We start from the raw sequence: 20,753 nt of genomic DNA, 5'->3' as shown, positions 1-20,753 counted from the left end.
CCACACACACACAAACTTTTATTCTTTTCTTTTAACAGCACACCTGTTCCTGTGCTTTTGAAAGCAGCCTGACAACATCACTTTAAAGAAATTAATCATTGTTCCAAACTCTCCAGATACTAAAGCACACTGGCTTCAGCAAGGGCTGGCTCAAGATGCTTAGATGCCCTCGGCAGAAAACCTAAATATGCATAATACATATAGAATAACGAAGGATTGCCAACTTTTGAACAACCATGTAATTTGCAGCCATCGGAAAGTAATAACTTCCCTCCCCATCTACATTACTAGCCTTGGAAACCTTAATATAGGCTGCTAATACCTGCGAATTGAGTTGCTTTTAGGGGCGCAAGAGCAGGTCTGCATGCTTTTTCTGGCTAGTTGGCAGTCCTGAACTAGGTGCATCAGGAAGTTCTTATTGAAATTGAGGGGGCTCAGAAGAGTTCTAGCGCATACAGTGCTTTTCCTTCTGGACTTGTGTTCCAGCGGGAGATGGGCATTATAGAACCATGGAGTACAGTTGCCAACCGACAGGGAAAATTCACTGGCACGAGGGGGGGGGCTCTTGCAACAGCAGCTTGACCCACAGATACAAGCCAGATGGTGTTTTTCACAGCATAAGGAGGTGTTAAAGGTAAAGGGACCCCTGACCATTAGGTCCAGTTGTGACCGACTCTGGGGTTGCGCGCTCATCTCGCATTATTGGCCGAGGGAACCAGCGTATAGCTTCTAGGTCATGTGGCCAGCATGACAAAGCTGCTTCTGGCAAACCAGAGCAGCGCATGGAAATGCCGTTTACCTTCCCACTGTAGCGGTTCCTATTTACCTACTTGCATTTTGACGTGCTTTCGAACTGCTAGGTTGGCAGGAGCTGGGACCGAGCAACGGGAGCTTACCCCGTCGCAGGGATTCGACCCGCCGACCTTCTGATCAGCAAGCCCTAGGCTCAGTGGTTTAACCACAGCGCCTGCACCTGCTATGGTAATTCCAGCCAGTGAAGCTGCTGTTCAAAGCATGGGTACAGAGGCAGGTTGAAAAACTGGCTCTACTTGAGTGTGGTATAACAGTCAGCAAAGTGTTGAATTTGGCCAGAAAAATCTGGATTCAAATCTCTGCTTAGCTAGGAAGCTCTGTGCATGAACTTGGGCCAACTGCTATCTCTTAGATTAAGCTACCTTATAGGGCTGTTGAGAGGGGGAAAACCGTGCTTGCATAGCTCATGCTCACTTCAGTGAGGTCTGCACAGGATGCATTGGACTCCATAGGCCTGAGCCATCTTTGAATCAGCAGCTGGGAGCAGCCCTTCTCACCTTTCCTCGTGGTCACGGCAGTTCCTGGGCTTGACACTTTCACTGGTCCAGGCCAAAGTCTCCCTCCAATGGCCAGATTCGCTTTTTTAAAGTCGTTTCCCCCCACCTTTCCTGACAGGTTGATCCACAACCTGGCACAATCACTACAGAGGCCAGGTCCAGGAAGGCCAGGAACCACGACTGTTTCTGCAGATAGCATATTTAGTAGCAGGAAAATCACAACAGCAGCATTCACAACCCAACCAACACACACACACTGATTGTAGCCTTATTGCTTCGCCTGTTCAATTCTTTCCTGCTGTGCCGTTATGCTTTAGGGTGGCCCTGCAGGACAAAGATGTCTCCACTAGCAATGGCTCTGCAAATGGAGTTGGAACCTCTCAGAAAGTCTTGCTCACTGCGGGTCACTGTCCTCTTTACCTCGGATCTCTTGTTATCCAATTTCCCCCCTGGATTCCCGGTTGGTTGTGATGTAACGTACACAGCAAGCTCGCTCTCTCCCCTCATCTGGTCCTGCCCATCCCTCTGTCCTAGGGCTGCCACTTTTAGGGACACCAACTTTGCACACGCATAAAGGTACAAACACTTCACTGGCTCAATTTCAGCATCTACTTTGCCCCTGTCAGCAGGAAAAGGTGGCAAGACACCTGAAGTTGGTAGATAGGATTGCCAGCCAGCCAGCCACCCCCCCCCCTTTTAAGCAAGCCCCTATTCCAGTGTCTTTTACCCTGCTGCTGCTATCTGCAAACAAAGCCATTGTTAAAGGCAAACGTGCAGGGGAGGTGGTTGCTGTTTTTCCTGGTGAATTAGCAAGCCCATTTGCTAGATGGGAACAGGGGGCTTAGTGCAAACAGCAGCATCTCTGTATCCTTCCCCCCCCCCCCAATTGGTGCATGGATGTGCCATAATTACAGCATCCAGGCTTAATGTTGCAAAAGGTTGGCCGTCCCATTTCATCTATTTATAAAATAAATATAGTATTTATACAACTATCTATTTATAGTGACATCTTAATCACGCACAAGCTTTTTAATTGCAGGGTGTTTATTGTTGGGCTTAAAAAAACACAACCCCAAATGTACACAGGGGAGCGTTCAGTTTCCCACCTCAAGTGGCAGAGTCTCAGTCTCTGTTTTACTTTAAAGCTGTGCTCCATTTATTCAGCATTACCATTTTTTATTTTTATTTTTTTTAGTAAATTGCTTAGAGGTCTCCTACTGAGTGGGCACTATATACTTTTTGTTAACTGAAATTAATGTGACTCTTTCTGAATGTGTGCGTTAGGTCTTAGGGGTCGTGAGCTTCGGTTTGCTGCCTCTTACCAAGAAAACACCAGGCATAGCTTTGAATCTCCAGGTGTGACTCTGTTGCCTTCCTTCACATCTGAGCTGCCTGCCCTCCTCAGCTGCTCCGCCGCACCTGTCCCCAACTTAAGAGATGGCAAGGAACTGTGGTGAGCGTCACATGAGCATGTGGTAGTTACTCTGGATTCCTTATTGTAGAGTCCAAGAACCAGTTGCGCTTCTATGCCGTTAGCGCCACTCACGTTACAGGCTCCATCTTCACTCACAGGGGCTGTAGTGACAAGAATCCGGATTCTAAAAGTGGCTCTGTGTATTAAACATGCACCAAATTATGCAAAAATAATAATCCTGGATGTTTATGTAACACTTTCAGCATTCAAACCACTTGACAAACGTTACCAGAGTAACATTTTGCATTGTTTAGAGAGCCATTGTGGTGTTGTGCTTAAGAGTGTCAGGCTAGGGCCTCGGGGACCTGGGTTCAAATCCCCACTCAGCCATGAGGCTGACTTTGGGGGCTATTCACTGCCCCTCAGCCTAACCATCCTCACAGGGTTGTTGTGGGGATTAAATGAGGAGGGGGAGAACCATGTATGTCACCTTGAGCTCCTTGGAGAAACAGAGGAATAGAAATGCAATAGATATCTAAATACACCCTGTGAGGCAGATCAGTTTCTATTATCATTATCAGGATGAGACCAAGAAGTTGTGGAGTGGAAAAACTTTGTGGAGTATTTGGAAAATGATTGTAAACAGGTGAAAATGCTAGCAGCATTAAGGTCAATTCAACAGCACAAGAAGTCCTGGTGTAGCTGGTCTAAAAGGAAGGTTTTATCCTTCTCAACTATATCCTGGATTTAAGACTATTTTCTTTTCCTAACAGGATGAAATTGGAAGCCATTTGGAATGGTTTGTTCCTTGGTATAATGGGAATACTGGGTTTTTATTATAGGTAGGTGCATGTATCCTACCACAAATATAGGGAATCAGTATGGTGGGGGGGGATTGATGGCGGGGTAGGAAACTAGACCGACAGATACAATTTGCATCTCCTCCTCACTGGCAACACCTGCATGTTGGAATGTTGCTAAGTCCCTGATGCACGGATAAATATTTCATTGTTATTGTTTCCCCAGATCAAAGGCCCAGTTTTATTTAGATTCTCGGAGGCGTCTTAAGCAGTAGAAGAAAGGGAGGGGAGGGGGAGGAATACAGTAAGAGAAATCCAGGCACTTTGGTTCCAGCATCTCAATGCAAGACTTTGCGGGTGAAGAGGGCCTGAAACACAGGCATCGCTTGAATCCGAGCTCCAATCGAGTTGCCGCGCAGCTGGGCAATCCTATCACTGTCACCTGCACAGTGCAAGAGGTCTCTCCTCTCGTCCACTCTCTTCCCCTCGCAAACAAAGCAGGATCCCGGCCCTCGTGGTTGCAGAGAAACACTTGGAAGTTTTGTGAGCGAGCTCAAAAGCGGGGGTCCAGCATTGCTCCGTGCCTTCTTCCCAAAATGGTTATTTTCTAGAGCCAGGCTTTTGTTTCTCATTTGACAAGTGAGGGCAGTGCTCAAGGCTGCACGGAAAAATCACAAACCCAGAAGTCTTGAGATAAGCTCATGGAAAGAGTTTTGCACCTGATGGGAGCTGATCTGGGCTCTGGAAACAATATTTGACACCTTCTCTGAAAGAAGCTGAGAGACACCTGCTCGCCTTATTTCAGTTACCAGAGCCGCCCTCCATTCTCCTCACAGCATTTTTCGAAGAGGGAGGGGAGGCAGATTTGTATACCTCTTAGAAGCAAAATTGGGACCCAGGTGGCGCTGTGGTTAAACCACTGAGCCTAGGGCTTGCCGATCAGAAGGTCGGCGGTTCGAATCCCTGTGACGGGGTGAGCTCCCGTTGCTTGGTCCCAGCTCCTGCCAACCTGGCAGTTCGAAAGCACGTCAAAATGCAAATAGATAAATAGGAACCGCTACAGCGGGAAGGTAAACGGCGTTTCCATGTGCTGCTCTGGTTTGCCAGAAGCGGCTTTGTCATGCTGGCCACATGACCTGGAAGCTATACGCCAGCTCCCTCGGCCAATAATGCGAGATGAGCGCGCAACCCCAGAGTCGGTCACGACTGGACCTAATGGTCAGGGGTCCCTTTACCTTTAGAAGCAAAATTAACCATTTTTATGGGACAGAATAGTTGAGCTGCAGAAGCTTCCATCAGGTTGTCTTGCTGGGGTGGAAGGTTCAAAACTTCCCTTTTCTTTTGCCAGGGTCAAGCAGGAGTCTTCGTTTTTATGGTGCTGCTCTAACAGACGACCAGCAGAGCACACACACAAACTCTGGAGGCAAGAATAGTCTGTTTCAATCCCTGGCGTCTCAGTGGAAGACCCACATAAAAACATTATTTTGGTTTGGTCTAGGAAAGGCTGAGCTTGCTGATCATTCCTGCTCTGTGATGCCAAAGTCCTTTCCTCAATGGAAGCACTGGGGAGTGGGGGAGCAGTTGCCAAGCTCTGGGGCTGGGAGGTCAAGGTGTTCACTGGGGCCACAAACACTGCCCCACCATTCTCCCGTTGCAGAGAGCTCCCAAAAGGTCTGGGGAGAAGCATGAGTAAATCCTTGGCTTGCATTGCTTCTTCCAGACAAAGAGGAGTTGAGAGAGCACCCAAAATGCTGGTGGGTGTCAAAGGAATGCGGTGTTATAGGAATTCTAAGGTCTTATATATAAAAAATAAATGTTCATAAATGTACAAGGCAAACACATACGTAAGTATATAAACCACGTGTCTGAAATAGTACAGGAGAACAATCCTGAAGCCATTTTGACTCTCCCTCTGCAAGGAAGAAGAAAATGGGAAAAGCTTTCCAATTGTCTTTGGACTGTAGGGGCTTACACCTCTCTGTAAATAGTCTGGCAAGTATCTGTTAAGCTGAGCACACTATCAATATGTGTAAGTCAGGGGTGCCCAAACTTTTTTCAAAGAGGGCCAGATTTGATGAAGTGAAACATGCGTGACCATGCCTGGTGTAAGAGATTCAGGAACTAAGTATTTGCCATCTCATAGGAATGGCCAGGCTGCCCAGAAAAGGCAATCAGATACAGCATTATCAGGTATCCTGGCAGACAGGAGAGAAGCAACACACTCAAATTTCTGCTGGGGACCACCTCTTTCTATGATGTATGTGTGATGTTTTGGGGGGGTTGGTCTTGAGCTACAGGGTAGGCAATTTCAAAAGAGCTTGCACACCAATGTTCTGGGTTCCTCTCCTCCCTCCCTGCGTGGAGTGGGCGGGGGGACCCTGTTGCAACAGTTTAATAAAGATCATGCTTACTAGCTGGTTTGCTTCTCAATATCCTCTGACTGGCCTCTGTTATTTTCTCCCACCGACAGAAAACCTACATACGGGCTCTTGGATACCCCATAAGGGATAAAGGAGCAGGTTTTTTCTTATAACACCGGGATGGGGAAGAACCAGGGTCACTTTACTTTGCTGATGTGCCTCAAGTCCCCACAACACCCCTCTCAAGTCTACAAATGCCACCCAGTTACCTCTTTTCACTAGTGAAGATTTGCAGGGGTGAGTGGAGAGGGGATCTGACTCTGGTCACTCTAACCTCTTAAAAGAAAGAGCAGGGAGAACTTAGCCCCCCCTCTTACCGGTACCATGAATCCAGAGTGCTGGAAGCAACTTATTCAGGCATAGAAAGAGGGAAGCTCAGCCCCATTTCACCCCCACCTCCTCAAAACAAGAACAACACACAGAGCTGAAGCCAGTCAAAAAATCATTGTTTGCATTATCAGTTGCTCAACAATTACGGCCTTGTACAAGTCATTGATACGTTAAATAAAACACACACGCTACCCTCACCCAACAGGGGGGGAAAGTGCAGCTGGAACCTTGAATGAGCCCCAAGAGTCCCCCCCTCCTGGAGACATAGGGGTTTTGCTCCGCTTGGGTCAAGTCCCACCCAGAGGGAGGGAATCAGCACAAATATATATATATCTATATATATATATTTATTTATCTATAATATTTTACCTTTTTTATTAACAGCAGCAACAGCTGGATAGAGCTGGGGCAGAATAAGATTCAGTACTCACTGAGCATGCAAGGTGATGGAAGAACAGGGGAAGGGGGTGTTATGAATGAATCAGGAAGATGAAGCTGTAGGATTCACAGATGTAGCTTGAAGAGTAGGTTGCAGGCAGAGAAGCTTGGGAGAAAGTTAAACATCTCCAGAGCAATAGTATTTCAAGAGTGGTGCTTGAAATGGCTCTTTACCATGGCAGGAATGCCTCCCATTCTGCTTTGCAGTTCCTCTGTTATTCCCCTCTGTTCAATGCATCCTACCCCACCTGGGTCAATTTTAAGAACCAAGCTGCAGTTTGCCCTCCAGCCCACAAGGAGTGCTGCTGCAGGAAGGCCACCTCAACCAGTGCTTCTTAAAGGGCCAGCATTTACAACAGCCCTAAAGAGAAGCAGATAGAGGATAGTCAGTGTGTGTGTTACTTAGGAGAAACGAATCTGTTTCAGGGCAGGGAGTGGGGAGGCCTGAGTTGGGAGGCGGCTAAAGGGCAAACTTGTTTGTTGGCGCCGAGAAGGGGAAAGACAGCTAGCTGGAGAGGATCGAATACCTCCCTAAAACAAAACAAGGTTAAGAGAATTGACCCATCGGGAGTGAGGCAGAAGGCGCCAATACCACCCCCCTCTCCCGTGCCAGCAGTGCAGTCGAGGGCAAAGTGAAGGATGGGGCATCACAGGACGGGGCTCAGACGGCATCATCCAGGGCAGGCTCAGTGTCAGGGGACGGAACACACTCCTTGCTGAGGCGGACAATCTCCTGGGAGAGCACTTCCAAATCCTGGTGAGGGGGAAAGAAAGGAAGGGAGGAAGGGGGAGAAGCAGGTCAGCTGAGCCCACGGAAAGAGGGTGCATCAACTCCCACAGGGCAAACCCTGCCCATATTCACACTCTGCCCCTACTAAGGTTAATTTGCATTTGCAGCTCCCTGGTAAAACTCTTACTCTTGGGATCATGGGTTCAAGCCCCGTGTTGGGAAAAAGATTCCTGCATTGCAGGGGGCTGGACCAGATGACCCCCATGGCCCCTTCCAATTCTATGGTTCTATGTTCTGCCAGGCTCTACTCCGGCCGGCCAGTTTTCTTCATGCCCTGCTTCTGGTCCATCAAGTTCTGGCTTGCCTCTGAGACACTACTGCCTTAGCTCTTTTTTGTCCTCTTCAGGGACAGCGGAAAAGTCTTTTTCAAAGCAGTGAGCTGGCAACCCCGACAACAGAGGCACAGGCAGAAGCCACAGGCGCAAATCTGAGTTTGGGAAAGGAAGGGAATTCAGTGCTTCAGTCCCCTGCCTCATATTGGGAAAAGATGCCGCTAAGAGGAAACGCCAGATCTGAACAGGACACCCTGGTGGCTATTCACGTACATCAATGAGATGACTTGTGACCAAAGGCAGGATAAAAACCTTCTAAGTATATAAATTCATTATCAGATTATGCAGTTAAAAATTGCTTATTGATCACCATTGGGCTTGAGTTCAGAGGAAAACTTTTTATATAAAAAAAATCACGAGATAAAGAACCAATCACAATCAATAAAAGAGGCAGAGAGAGAACGAACCAAGTGTAGATTTCGATAGCAAAAGGGTGCCTCTTGGATGCAAGCCACGTGCCATCTCTCAGGCCACGCTCCCTTGGCTACAGCATGCCCCCCCACATCCCCACCCCCCAAGGCTCCTTCTGACCAGTGCCTCCTCCAACCACACCACCTTGCAGTATCCCTGGCTGGCAGCCTCTTTCCCAGCTGCACAGCGCCCCCTAGAGGCCACCACTCAGGTCGGCCACACAACTCAACCTGCCCCAAACCCCACACCCCTCCCCCCTCCATCACATTAGCTGCGGACTTCCACCCCCTGCAACACGCCCACCCTGTCTCCAAGACAGCATCCTCCCTCTGCTCGCCCCCCGCCCACTGACCGCTTCTTTGCAGCCCCAACCTTGACAGTCCGTCCTCTGAAGCAGCTCCGCTCCCCCCCCAATCCCTCCCCACTCAGATCCAGCTATAAATAGCCGCCTCTTTCCGCTGACATCACTCTTTCGTCCCCTTGCTCCATTAGGACGTTGGAAGGATCAGATTCTACATCAAGTTAATATTGAAAAAGGAAAGGGGGGGGGGGAAAGGCCACTATGCTGCAAAGTCTTTTGCTGGGGCGGGCTCCCTCTCGCCTCTCCCTAGCCTGTGTTTGTGAGCGCCGGTGATTAAAACAGGTGAGCACATGAACTGCCTTGCGGGATCAGACTTAAGGTCTACACAGCCCTGCTTGCTAAGCAGCCGTCAGCCAGATGCTTCTGAGAAACTTGTAAGAGCAGGGCAGTAAGACTGATGTCCTCCCGCTGCTATGTCCCCATCAGCTGGTATTTGCAGGTATACTGCCTCTGAACATGGAGGGTTCCACTTAGCTATTGTGGCTGATAGGGGTGCATTGGAAGACATATTTCCCATGAATCCCCCCCCTCCCCCGGGAAGCTGCTGCAAGTTTTCCAAAGTGGGGCTGGGAGAAAACCCTTTGCATATGATCAGAATATCCTGTATATGATGCTCTTCATCCTTAGGTGGGATTCTGAGTGGCTGGGTCTTGGGCCACTCAAGTAAAGCTTGTGCAGGATCTGAGCGTTTACGGCTCTCCGAGCACAAGGACTGGGGAGGGCTCTAGCACAGTGTTTCCCAACCTTGTGCCTCCAGATGTTTTGGGACTACAACTCCCATCATCCCTAGCTAGCAAGACCAGTGGTCAGGAATGATGGGAATTGTAGTCTGAAAACAGCTGGAGGCACAAGGTTGGGAAACACTGCTCTAGCATCTTCTTCTTCTCCCCCCCCACCCCTCTGCATCTTCCCGGGGTGAGGAGGGCTCAAGAGGGGCAAGACCCAAGACACAGCACTCCTGCTGCCATGCCCCTGTGATGGCCAGGACGGACCCCCCACCCACCCGCCCCCATTCAAGGCTGCAGGGACAATTTCTGCCCTGCATACCCTGTCCTGTTCTGTTTGACTGCTCTGCCCCAGAGGCAGCCTCGCCGCGGCAGCCCAGGGAGCAGGCTTCCTCTCTGGCTTTGGGTGGCCACCCATTTGTGACACGGGGAGAGAGGCGGCTCCAGCCCCAGCCGATCTTTGGCACAAGGAAGCGAAAGCGGCGGCTGCTCCTCTGCAGCTCAAGGTCACCACGGCTCGTAATGGGGAGGGAAACCTGCTACTCCCACAGCTGCCGCTCGGTGCCAGGAGCCAGGCTCCCGCTGGCCTCCTCGGTTCCCCTCGCAGTCACCTTGACCTGCATCCTGAGACCAGGAGTATGGCAAGAGGAAGCGGGAGGGCAGCCCCGTGGGCTCACTGCAGGAGCACCCGGAAAAGCTGCCAGCTGTCCTTATTTGCCTGGGGAAAATATCTCCCCGCCGCCTGCAGCCCCATCTCCTGCGGCTGTGGAGCTGCTCCCCCTTCCCACTGCTCACTTTCAGCTCTCAGTTGTTCCTTAGCGGCTGGGTGCATGTACCAGTTGCATGTGAAATCAGGGGTGGACTTGTGGGGAACGGCCCCGGGGCCCCTGCTGCTGGTTTACTGTGATGGCAACCTCCAAGCTGGCCCCTTTGCCACCTCTCTGGAACCACCCCAAACCCTTACTGGCCTCCATTTTGCTAGCTGCATGCCCCTGTTAAGCTGCAGCAGGACTCTCCTCCCGCTGGCCCCACCTTCTGCTGCTATTTGCTGGGATCCCTCGCTGGAGCACTTGCCCCACCCAATACATTTCTGCCACGGTTAGTCCCTGGGGAGGGAGCTAGGTGCTCCAATAAGGCTTCCTTCCAGTGTGGTGTAGTGGTTAAGAGTGGCAGACTCGTAATCTGGTGAACGGGGTTCGCTTCCCCGCTCCTCCACATGCAGCTGCTGGGTGACCTTGGGCTAGTCACACTTCTCTGAAGTCTCTCAGCCCCACTCACCTCACAGAGTGTTTGTTGTGGGGGAGGAAGGGAAAGGAGATTGTTAAGCGCTTTGAGACTCCTTAGGGTAGTGATAAAGCGGGATATCAAATCCAAACTCTTCTTCCTCTCTTGACCCCATGCAATTTACAGGTGCAAATTGTTTATTGGGGGAAATACCCCCAAAATCCTACTACCTCATGTTGTGTGCTTCTGAGCATGTGCAGAGTTCCTTTTCACACAAGGAACTGTCAATTATTATTATTATTATTATTATTATTATTACAGTGGTGCCTCGCTAGACGAATTTAATTCGTTCCACGGGTCTTTTCTTATAACGAAAAATTTGTCTAGCAAATCCCATAGGAATGCATTGAATTTTTTTTGCCCATAGGAACGCATTAATTGAATTTCAATGCATTCCTATGGGAAACCGCAATTCGCTAGACGAATTTTTCGTAAAACGAATTCGTCTAGCGAGGCAACCTCCACTAGAAAAAAACCTTTCGTTAAGCGGAAATTCCGTTAAGCAGGGCATTCGTTAAGCGAGGCACCACTGTATTATTATTATTATGCCCTTCGTTACAAGACCCCAGGATGGTTCACGGGCTAAAATACAAGGTAAAAACACAAGTAAATAGTTAAAACAAAAACAACAAAACTATAACAACAGATCTAGGGGCAAAGTCTCTCCAATGGAAGAAGAGCCTGCAGGAGAAGGTGTGGCCCCAGCGTTGAGCAGTGCTGCTGATTAGCCCATCCAGGTGAGAGCCCAGTTGATGCAGCAGGCGGGGGAACTGAGTTAGATGAGCTGGTACCTCCTCTAGCAGCTCCCTGCTCCTCCTCGGAAGGAACCACATCCTATGGTAAAACTGCTCCTGGACTGTACCATTCCAGACTGCAGGAGCTGCATAACGGCATGCTTTCTGCCCCTCCAAAAAGTTAGGGAGGACTTCTAAATTTCTCCCTTGCATTGTTGTGTGCATGTGTTACATGCATAAACTAGGAAAACTTATTATAGAATTGTAGAGCTGGTACCCCAAGGATCATCTAGTCCAACCCCCTGCAATGCAGGAATAGGCAGCTGTTCCATACAGGGATTGAACCTGCAACCTTGACATTATCAGCACCCCACTCTTTATCCAGGCTGATGTGTGTTCAGACACGTGCCCATGATCCTATACAGGGAGATCACTGGTTTCCTTTACATGACTGCAACTTGACGTGGATTGGTGAAAAATAAATAAACGCAGAGGGGAAGGAGGGGAAGGGGGGGATGACTGGCAAACCCACCAGCCACTGGGAGAGCATTTGGGTGTGGTTAGAGAGTCGGTGGAGCAGAGGAAGCTGCAGAGAATTTTGGAGGTGCACGGAGAGAGTTGTGGAGGAGGTTGGAAAGTCATCAGAGGAGAGTTTTGAGGGATCTGCTCGGTTGTCGGGGGTTTTGTTTTGTTTTCCTGGCTTTGCATGATAGCCTGGAACGTAACCCCCATGAAAGATGAGATCTTAACAGCGACTTTCAATTTGGACCGGGGAACAGGGTTCTGGGCCGGCTGTTGCTCTGCTGTCTTCTCTCGGCTCTGCCGTTCTCCTGGAACTGGCTCCCATCTCTAGCACCCTCGAATCATGCCCTCCCCAGCCACACGCCTCTTCCGCGGTCCCCAAGGCTGCGCCCACAAACCTTCTGCAAGTGCATGTTTTTGGTCAGCTGTTCCTCCAGCATGTTCTGAAGCTTCTTGTTCATCTCCCGCACATTCTCATCTCCCGGCTTCACCAGGTCCCGCAAGACGCTGCCCAGGCTGCTGCGGTCGACTTGCCCGTGGGCCCCCGACACGTCTGTCAGAAGGGGCGGAGGGGAAGAGAGTCAAGAGAGAGAGAGAGAGAGAGGAAGTGGGTGTGTTGTGGTTTGGTGGGCATCTCAAACTTAGTTCTCAGGGGGGACGGGGACGACAAACCTCTGTCAGGGCTGTGCCATTTGTGACAGCAAAAGGGGGCCTCACACGACTAGATGCTCCTTAACCCGAAAACAATTCTCTGTACACAGAAAGCTAGCATGTCAGGCCTCTGCTAGAATCCTGCTCCTTGGCAACTAGCTTTCTATAGCCCCATCTGCACCATACATTTAAAGCACTATCATGCAACTGTAAACAGTCATGGCTTCCCCACAAAGCATCCTGGGAACTGTAGTTCCTTAAGGGTGCTGAGTTGTTAGGAGACCCTTACTCCCCTTGGGAAGGGAGATTGATTGTTAAACCACACTGGGAATTGTAGCTCTGTGAGGGAAAGAGGGGCCTCTCCTAACAACTTTCAGCTCATTTGAGAAACTACACTTCCCAGGATTCTTTGGCAGAAGCCATGACTGTTGGAAGTGATTTGATATTAAATGTATGATACAGAGGGGACTTGGGTAGAAGATGTACTTCTCCCCAACACAAGTCTGAAGTAGCAGCACCAGATACAGGTCTAGCACAGGCATCCCCAAACTGTGGCCCTCCAGATGTTTTGGCCTACAACTCCCATGATCCCTAGCTAACAGGACCAGTGGTCAGGGATGATGGGAATTGTAGTACAAAACATCTGGAGGGCCGAAGTTTGGGGGTGCCTGGTCTAGCACCTCAGAGAGGGAGAAAGAGGCTGCCTCCTCTTGAGTGGATCATCCCGTGGCACATCAAGGATGCAAAAAGCCACATCTGGAAATCTAGCAGAAGTGGAATCTAGCAGAAGTTCAGTACTAATTTTTAATTGTTCCCAGGAACAAAAATCCATTTGCAACCCCATTTCCTCTTGCAACTCAAGAGAATTTCACCATGTAATGTCACGTGATGAAATGTGGAGCGGCATCCCAGCCTACAGTTCTTTCCCACCATTTGAAATCTGGACTGCCCAAAAGCCAAAGTTCCATAACACAACCAGTAGCGCAGTGCAAAAAGGGAAATGCTGGAAAATGGGACAGAAGCATTATAGCATTATAAGTTGTAAAATGCAACAAACCTCATGCCCAGGACTTTCAGACAGCAGTCTTGCTCCAGGTCCCTTCCTAAACAGAAGACAAGCTATGCCACCTCCCTCCCCCCCCCCGAGCCAAGTCTCCCAGGCAATTCTGCGGGGCTCTTTCCCCCGGAGACCAGAAGTCCATTAACAAACACGGTTTCAGGTCGATACTGGCTGGCCTTCTCCCCCCAAGCTGCTGAGCTGGTTTTATAGTTATTTTATTGTCATGGTTTCCACTGTCTGCTTACTGCAAGCTACCTCTTGGCCATTTCTCCAATGGGAGTAACAAATGCCATGAGATACCCTTGAGGAAAATAATTTCCCCTTTCTCTTCTTAGGCCCACCCTTCTCTGAACGATCCCAGACAACCGAGGATCATGTGGGAGACACGAGGCAATTGCAGTGCCAGATTTGCTTATGTGACAATGTTAAAAAGCCAATTCAGAGTGAAAGCAGGCCATGCTATCCCTCGCTCTGAATAGGCATTGGGAGGGAGCTGTGCTGAAACAATCTCACCTTTGTTTGCAGGCCCCCCATGCCTGGAAAAACCACTAAAACAATGAGTGTTTTTTCCCCAAGGGCAACACAAACACACACTCCTCTCCCGCGAGTGGGTGTTACATTAAATATACTAAAAACAACAACAGTGACATCTACCACTTTCCTCCCACCGCCTGCTCCTCCTTTCAGAACTACAACCATCACCTCCCTTGCTCTCTAACCATTGCTCGCTGCCCTCCTCTCCAGAGCCTGGGACTGCTCTGATCTCCTTAGGGAGCTGACATAAATTTGGGGTCTTTCCCCGACACCTGCTCAGCCATGAAATTAGCAAAACAGCAGGGAAACAGATAACAGCAGCCAGCCACCCTCTGCCCCCCACCCCCACCCCGAGAAACTGGCTTCAGACGGAAAAGAAAAACTGTGGAAGAGGAACTGAATGAGATTCTTAACTTGTATGCTAGAAGGAACTGCCAAGAGGCCTCCCTGCAGTTTTGCAGCTTCTGTGAGTGGGAAGGCAGGCTCACTGGACGGAGGATGATGACATCTGCGGCAGGGGATGGATGCCGCATGGCCCCCATTAACACCACAGCCACTGCCTGGACTGGTGGGGTTAGGCAAACAAGCACAGGCTATGACCAGGTACAAGGACATCATAAAACACACACACACACACACACACACACACACACACACACACACACGTCGCTTTGGAGCCTGTTTTCAAAAAACAGAGCTGAGCTCTGGATGAACTAGCAAGAGCTTCCTCCGAGTTTGTGCAGAGTGCTCCCTCTTCACCACTGAGTAACCACACTTGGGGACCACATGTCCGGGGATATAAGGGAATGAATGGCCGCAGGCCAGATGCAACATCATCGAGTCGGTCCTAGGAATGGCAGGTGGTCAACGAGGCTGCGTGGTAAAACCGTGACCTGTGAGTTAATGAGTACCGAGTTTCGAGAAACCAGAATCTGGAATTTTCTGCCCATCTCCACCCAACAACCTGCCAGGTTCTATCCTGGTTCTGCCTTGGTCCACCAGATTCCTCTAGGGCCCACGTCTTGACCCATCACCCCTGGGTTTGACCCCACTTCTACTCCTTCCTATGGGGCCAGTTATTGTAGAATGCAAAAGTTCCAACCAACTCCCATGCTAGCCCTGGTTCTATGCACACACCGGTTGCAAACGCAGATCTATTCCAAGCAGCTGCGAGGACGAAGCTTAGATGGTAGCACCTTCTGTGCTTTGTAATAAGTGCTTGAAAGAGCTGTAGCGAAAAGGCTAAGCACCAGGATTCCTGTGCTCTTTCCGCAGGCTGTGGCAAAGGCCTCTGCACATCTCCCCTCCCCCGCCCCAGTAGCTGTCCGTTGCTGTTTGCTCCCAGACTGATGCCGAGCGAAAGTAACCCTGACACCTAGATCGATGCCACCTGCTCTCCCTGCTCTGCAGCTTCAGCACTCATCAGCCGGCCTGTCTCTCAAGACAGAAATCCTTCCATCCCTCGGCTGTGCCGTCATGTGTTGCTCACCCCCACAGCACCCCTACCTTATACACAGGACAGGAAGGAGTCAGGAATCCTGACTCCCAGACTCTGCTCCTCTGCTCCTCCCACCACCAAACCCAACTCGTACGCGCCACTACCCCAACCACTCCAGTGTCCCTTGCGCACAATTGTCAACATGAGTTACGATCTCCGTGGCGCCCTTCCCCAGGGCTGAGTATGCGCAAGTTTAAAAATTAAAACCCTCCACTGTTAAACAGCAACAACAAAAAGCCTAACTCTGCAGCCTGCGGAAGTCATGTACCTCAACTCCACACGTGCCCACCTCTGTTAGCATTCACTGAAAGGTGGGAGGAAACCTAGCCCTTTGCCCACCCTGACCAGGTGGTGAAAACAGTCTAAACTAGCAGAAGGTTCTGCTAACCTGAGCATGAAGTCTGCCATAGCTAGGAAGCTGCTCTTTAGGTCAGGATAACAGGTGCATTAGCATTTGGGCCGCTTGCCTGCCAAAACTTCACTCTGTGCTGTGCTTAACTGCTGCTGATAAAGAGGGAAGACCTGCGGCAGCATCCAAATGACTAGGCGTGTCTTAAAAGCACCAAGTGAAATCCCTGCATCGCCTCCAACAGCCCATGCAGCTCCTCCACCTTCAAAATCGCCCCTACCGTCCAGTAGGGGTCGCAGCCTCTGAGTCCTCCTGCTCAAGTTGGCCAGTGTGGGGCTTCTGAGTGCAAAAGCTTGCCCCTTTCTTCCCACTGATGTTATCATCTCTCCACCCCCCACCCCCCAACAGCATGTGATTTGTTTTGCTTTTGATTTTTTGCAATGGAGATGTGAAATCTTTAAAGGACCGGCATGTGCATTTGGGCTGACATCATGCTGTACAAAGGCAGAGGCATCACAGAAACAGAATAATTCAGGCCCGATATATCTATCTATACCCAATATATCGTATTCCCCGTTGCCAAACTGCATCACTTGCTCATACAGTCTCAAATCATTTTTCTTTTTCTTTTGGTTTGGCTTGTTCCGTGGATCTCTCAATAGCATTTTTTAACCTAAGTTGGAAGGGACCCAGGTGGCGCTGTGGTTAAGCCACTGAGCCTAGGGCTTGCTGATCAGAAGGTCGGCGGTTCGAATCCCTGTGACGGGGTGAGCTCCCGTTGCTTGGTCCCAGCTCCTGCCAACCTAGCAGTTCGAAAGCACGTCAAAATGCAAGTAGATAAATAGGAACTGCTACAGCAGGAAGGTAAACGGTGTTTCCATGTGCTGCTCTGGTTTGCCAGAAGCGGCTTTGTCATGCTGGCCACATGACCTGGAAGCTATACGCCGGCTCCCTCGGCCAATAATGCGAGATGAGCGCGCAACCCCAGAGTCGGTCACGACTGGACCTAATGGTCAGGGGTCCCCTTTACCTTTACCTTTAACCTAAGTTGGAAACATTTAATTGTCAGGGAAATGGAATGGAAAACCACCATGTTTTGTTTCTGGCACCCTTAGGATTGCTGCTTCTCTCTCTCTCCCCCATCCTCCTAGCAATACATTGACATCAGGCCCACTTTTCTCTGGCTGGTCCCAGAGTTCACAAGCCTGGCCCACTCTCATAAGCTTTAGGAATAATGCCCAGAGCAGTGTTTAGCGTCCTCAGGTCTCCAGCTGTTGTTGGACTTCAACTCCTAGCATCCCTGACCACTGGTCCTGCTAGCTAGCGATGTTGGGAGTTGTAGTCCAACACTAGCTGGAGACCCACTGTTGAGAAACACTGGCCTAGAGTATGAACCACTATCTGCCCCCACACAATTCACCAGGCTTACCATCCTTTCCCTGGACCAAGCCTCCCACCTAAATCTTCTCACTCTCCTCAGCCTCCTATCTGCAAAGCCCAAATCCACTAAGCCCACTCCCCTCCCAGAGATGGAGGGAGAGAACACCTCAGTTCAATTATCAAAACCTAAGGTAATTGCCTGAGGCTAAATCCATCTAGTTTATATTGTAGGAGAGGTAGAAATAAAAGAGGAGTTAATTGGAGACACACACACAGGACTCCTGGGGCAAACGGGGTCAAGTGGTTAGAGCAGAAGGGCCAGCAGTGACTTCTGGGTTCAGTTACAAAGATTTGGAGGACAAATCTTCCTGAGAATGACAGACAAAGGCAGAAGGAAGTGGCACAAGATGCAAGAGGAGGAGGAGGAGGAGGAGGTTTGTATTTTTAGCGTTCATGAAATATTCACTGGCTGGGCTGTGTGTTGCCAAGCTGAGGCGAAGGCGACCCTGCGCAAGCTATTTATAACCGGCTCCTGTTCCCTGCCCGCGGCGCAGTTCTGCGTGGAAGTATGGAAAACTTACCCACAGCCGCTTAAGAGGACCCACCACCCCGGTTGCCTGATTTTTTAACTCCAAGCACAGGAGAGGCCCTTTGCACGTCGCCCCTCAACATCACAGGGCCCTCTCTCTCTCTCGCCCTCAGCACTGTGGCTGAGTCCAACACCATTGCTCTTTGGCAAGTTCTGGTGGGCCAAAGGAATGGAAGCAGGATCACCAACGGGGTGAGAGTAGGATGGGGATTATTATGAGGGGGTTCAAAGCCAGGGAAAACAAAGCAGAGCGGAGGAGACAATCCCTCTGTGAATGCTATGTGGGTTTGTGGGACTGGGGGGGCGGATTGCAGAGTCTGTCGGAGAGGGACTCCGGGAATGAGAATCCTCATGGCCTGGTGTCCTGGCTTCTTGCTCCAACTGACTTGCCAAATGAATCTGCTGAGCCTGCACGTTCTCGTGCCAAGAGCAGAGAATCGAGGGCCACCTGTGCTTTCCACCTTGGTGCGTAGAAAGCGGGACAAAGAAAGAAAGAAAGAAAGAAAGAAAGAAAGAAAGAAAGAAAGAAAGAAAGAAAGAAAGAAAGAAAGAAAGAAAGAAAGAAAGAAAGAAAGAAAGCTCTCCCTGGACTCTCCCCCTGGCTGCACCTTCCACCTATAATGGAACAGCCAATCTCCAAGTCATGCAAGACTTCAGAGCCCTGCTCCTCTCCTCCTCCATCTCTTTCACTCTTGCCAAGGAGGAAGCCCACTAAGCACAGAGAAGCCACTTCCTTAAGAGATACGGGGGGGCTTCTGCTCTCTCCGCCCGCCCCGAGGTGAAGCTGAAGTCCCAAGCAGTTGTCTCCCTACTTCAAACTTCTCCCAAACTTGTGGAATTTCTACTTCACTGGCAGCCAGAATAAAACCAGAGCAACTGAGGCTGTGGTCAGATCCTTATCTGGGGCCCAGCCCCCTTTCCCCCAAGTTGGTTGGGACTAAAGTTCTGTATAGGCCAGTGATGGGCAACCTTTTGAGCTTGGTGTGTCAAAATTCGCCAAAAAACTGAACATAACTCGGGTGGTGTGTCACTTCGAGAAAAAAAACATAATTTCATGATATTTATAGTTTAAATAACAAAAATGTATAATTGTAATATATAACTGTATTTAATAAGCCAAAAACTAATTATTTAATCAAACCAAACCAAACCCCTTCCTTATGTATCACAAAGTGCCCAGAGTTGTTGAGCTTTTTTAGGGGAGCTGCTGACCAAAGTTTTGGAGGGTTTTTTGGGGGGGTGCCCCAAAGCTGCTGCCCTTTTCTGGGGGGGGGGGAGAACAGAAATAAATGACGAATAATACCTTCGCTGGAACTAACATGCAGCACCGACATAGTCTGCCAAAGCGCCAAAAAAACCAGCACAGAACAGGTTAAAAAATGAACGCTGTTACACCCAATCATAGTCTGCCAAAGCGCCAGAAAAAACAGCACAGAAAGGGTTAAAAAACCAATCTCTGGCTACCAGCAGCAACAAAAACAACAAAAAGGATCCGGGTTTTAACAGCAGAGGCAAGCTGCAGGAGGAGCGGGAGAACAAATGGGGGGGGGGAAACAACAACAGCAGCGCGAATGGGCCGATGGGGCGCGTGCCAGCAGTGAGGGCTCTGCGTGTCACGTCTGACATGCGTGTCATAGGTTCGCCATCACTGGTATAGGCTATGGTTCTGCAATCACACAGCAGAGCCCTGGAATCAGGTGGCAGATACAAATTTCAGTAGCATGAGATTTGCAGCTTTGATTTTAGTTTTTTTAAGGGAAAGAAGCTTCTAGTCCTTAAGGCTCCAGTGCTGCTGGAGTGAAATTTTGGAAGGGACAAGATAGAGGGAGGGAGGAGCATGGAGGAGGATCTCCATTGGTCAGGAAATGGGGCTTCATTGCAATGCAAAGCATCTTGGCTCTATCCCATGTGGAGTAGCAGAACACATCATGCAAACAGATGCAAAAATAAAAAAAATCCTTTTTGGTATAATTTCATAGAATCATAGAATCATAGAATCATAGAGTTGGAAGAGACCACAAGGGCCATCCAGTCCAACCCCCTGCCAAGCAGGAAACACCATCAAAGCATTCCTGACAGATGGCTGTCAAGCCTCTGCTTAAAGACCTCCAAAGAAGGAGACTCCACCACACTCCTTGGCAGCAAATTCCACTGCCGAACAGCTCTTACTGTCAGGAAGTTCTTCCTAATGTTTAGGTGGAATTTTCTTTCTTGTAGTTTGAATCCGTTGCTCCGTGTCCGCTTCTCTGGAGCAGCAGAAAACAACCTTTCTCCCTCCTCTATATGACATCCTTTTATATATTTGAACATGGTTATCATATCACCCCTTAACCTTCTCTTCTCCAGGCTAAACATACCCAGCTCCCTAAGCCGTTCCTCATAAGGCATCGTTTCCAGGCCTTTGACCATTTTGGTTGCCCTCTTCTGGACACGTTCCAGCTTATCAGTATCCTTCTTTATGCAGGTTGTGGAAATGTTCTTCTGCCTAGGCACAATTTTCAGCCCCTACCCCAACAAAGCATCTTGGTTAAGACTAATTGAATAAGCCAACGAACCATGATCCCCAAAAGCCAGATTGGGAGTTCCAAAAGTTCCAACAAGCTTTGGAAATGTCCAAGGTGTAATGCTGCAGAAGAGAATGCTGGCAGGGGTGCCGGTAGTATGAGAGAGGAATTTTTAAAAGATCAGTGGAATCAAACTTGCAAAGTACCTGAAGGCTCTCTTACATTGGCCACGATGCACATTGCATAACCAGAGCCTCTCCTGCACTCACTCTCTCTTACATATTAGCCATGCAGGTAACATGTGGACATCGAGAGAT

General features: G+C 49.5%; 1 protein-coding gene across 2 annotated transcripts in view; it reads right to left on the bottom strand.

The window, feature by feature from the left end:
• Positions 1-6,369: 6,369 nt before the first annotated feature.
• GRIPAP1 (GRIP1 associated protein 1) overlaps positions 6,370-20,753 on the bottom strand; it is a 58,043-nt gene continuing 43,659 nt past the window's right edge. For both annotated transcript variants that reach the window (XM_060269059.1, XM_035140852.2), the window contains 2 exons: positions 12,270-12,424; positions 6,370-7,466 (listed from right to left, as the gene is read on the bottom strand). In XM_060269059.1, the coding sequence (XP_060125042.1) occupies positions 7,374-7,466; positions 12,270-12,424 (248 nt within the window). In that variant the 3' untranslated portion in view covers positions 6,370-7,373. The remainder of the gene's footprint in view (positions 7,467-12,269; positions 12,425-20,753) is intronic.

The sequence above is a fragment of the Zootoca vivipara genome, chromosome 16, assembly GCF_963506605.1.
Source record: "Zootoca vivipara chromosome 16, rZooViv1.1, whole genome shotgun sequence".
Classification (NCBI taxonomy): Eukaryota; Metazoa; Chordata; class Lepidosauria; order Squamata; family Lacertidae; genus Zootoca; species Zootoca vivipara.
This window is presented reverse-complemented; position numbering and strand designations above follow the sequence as displayed.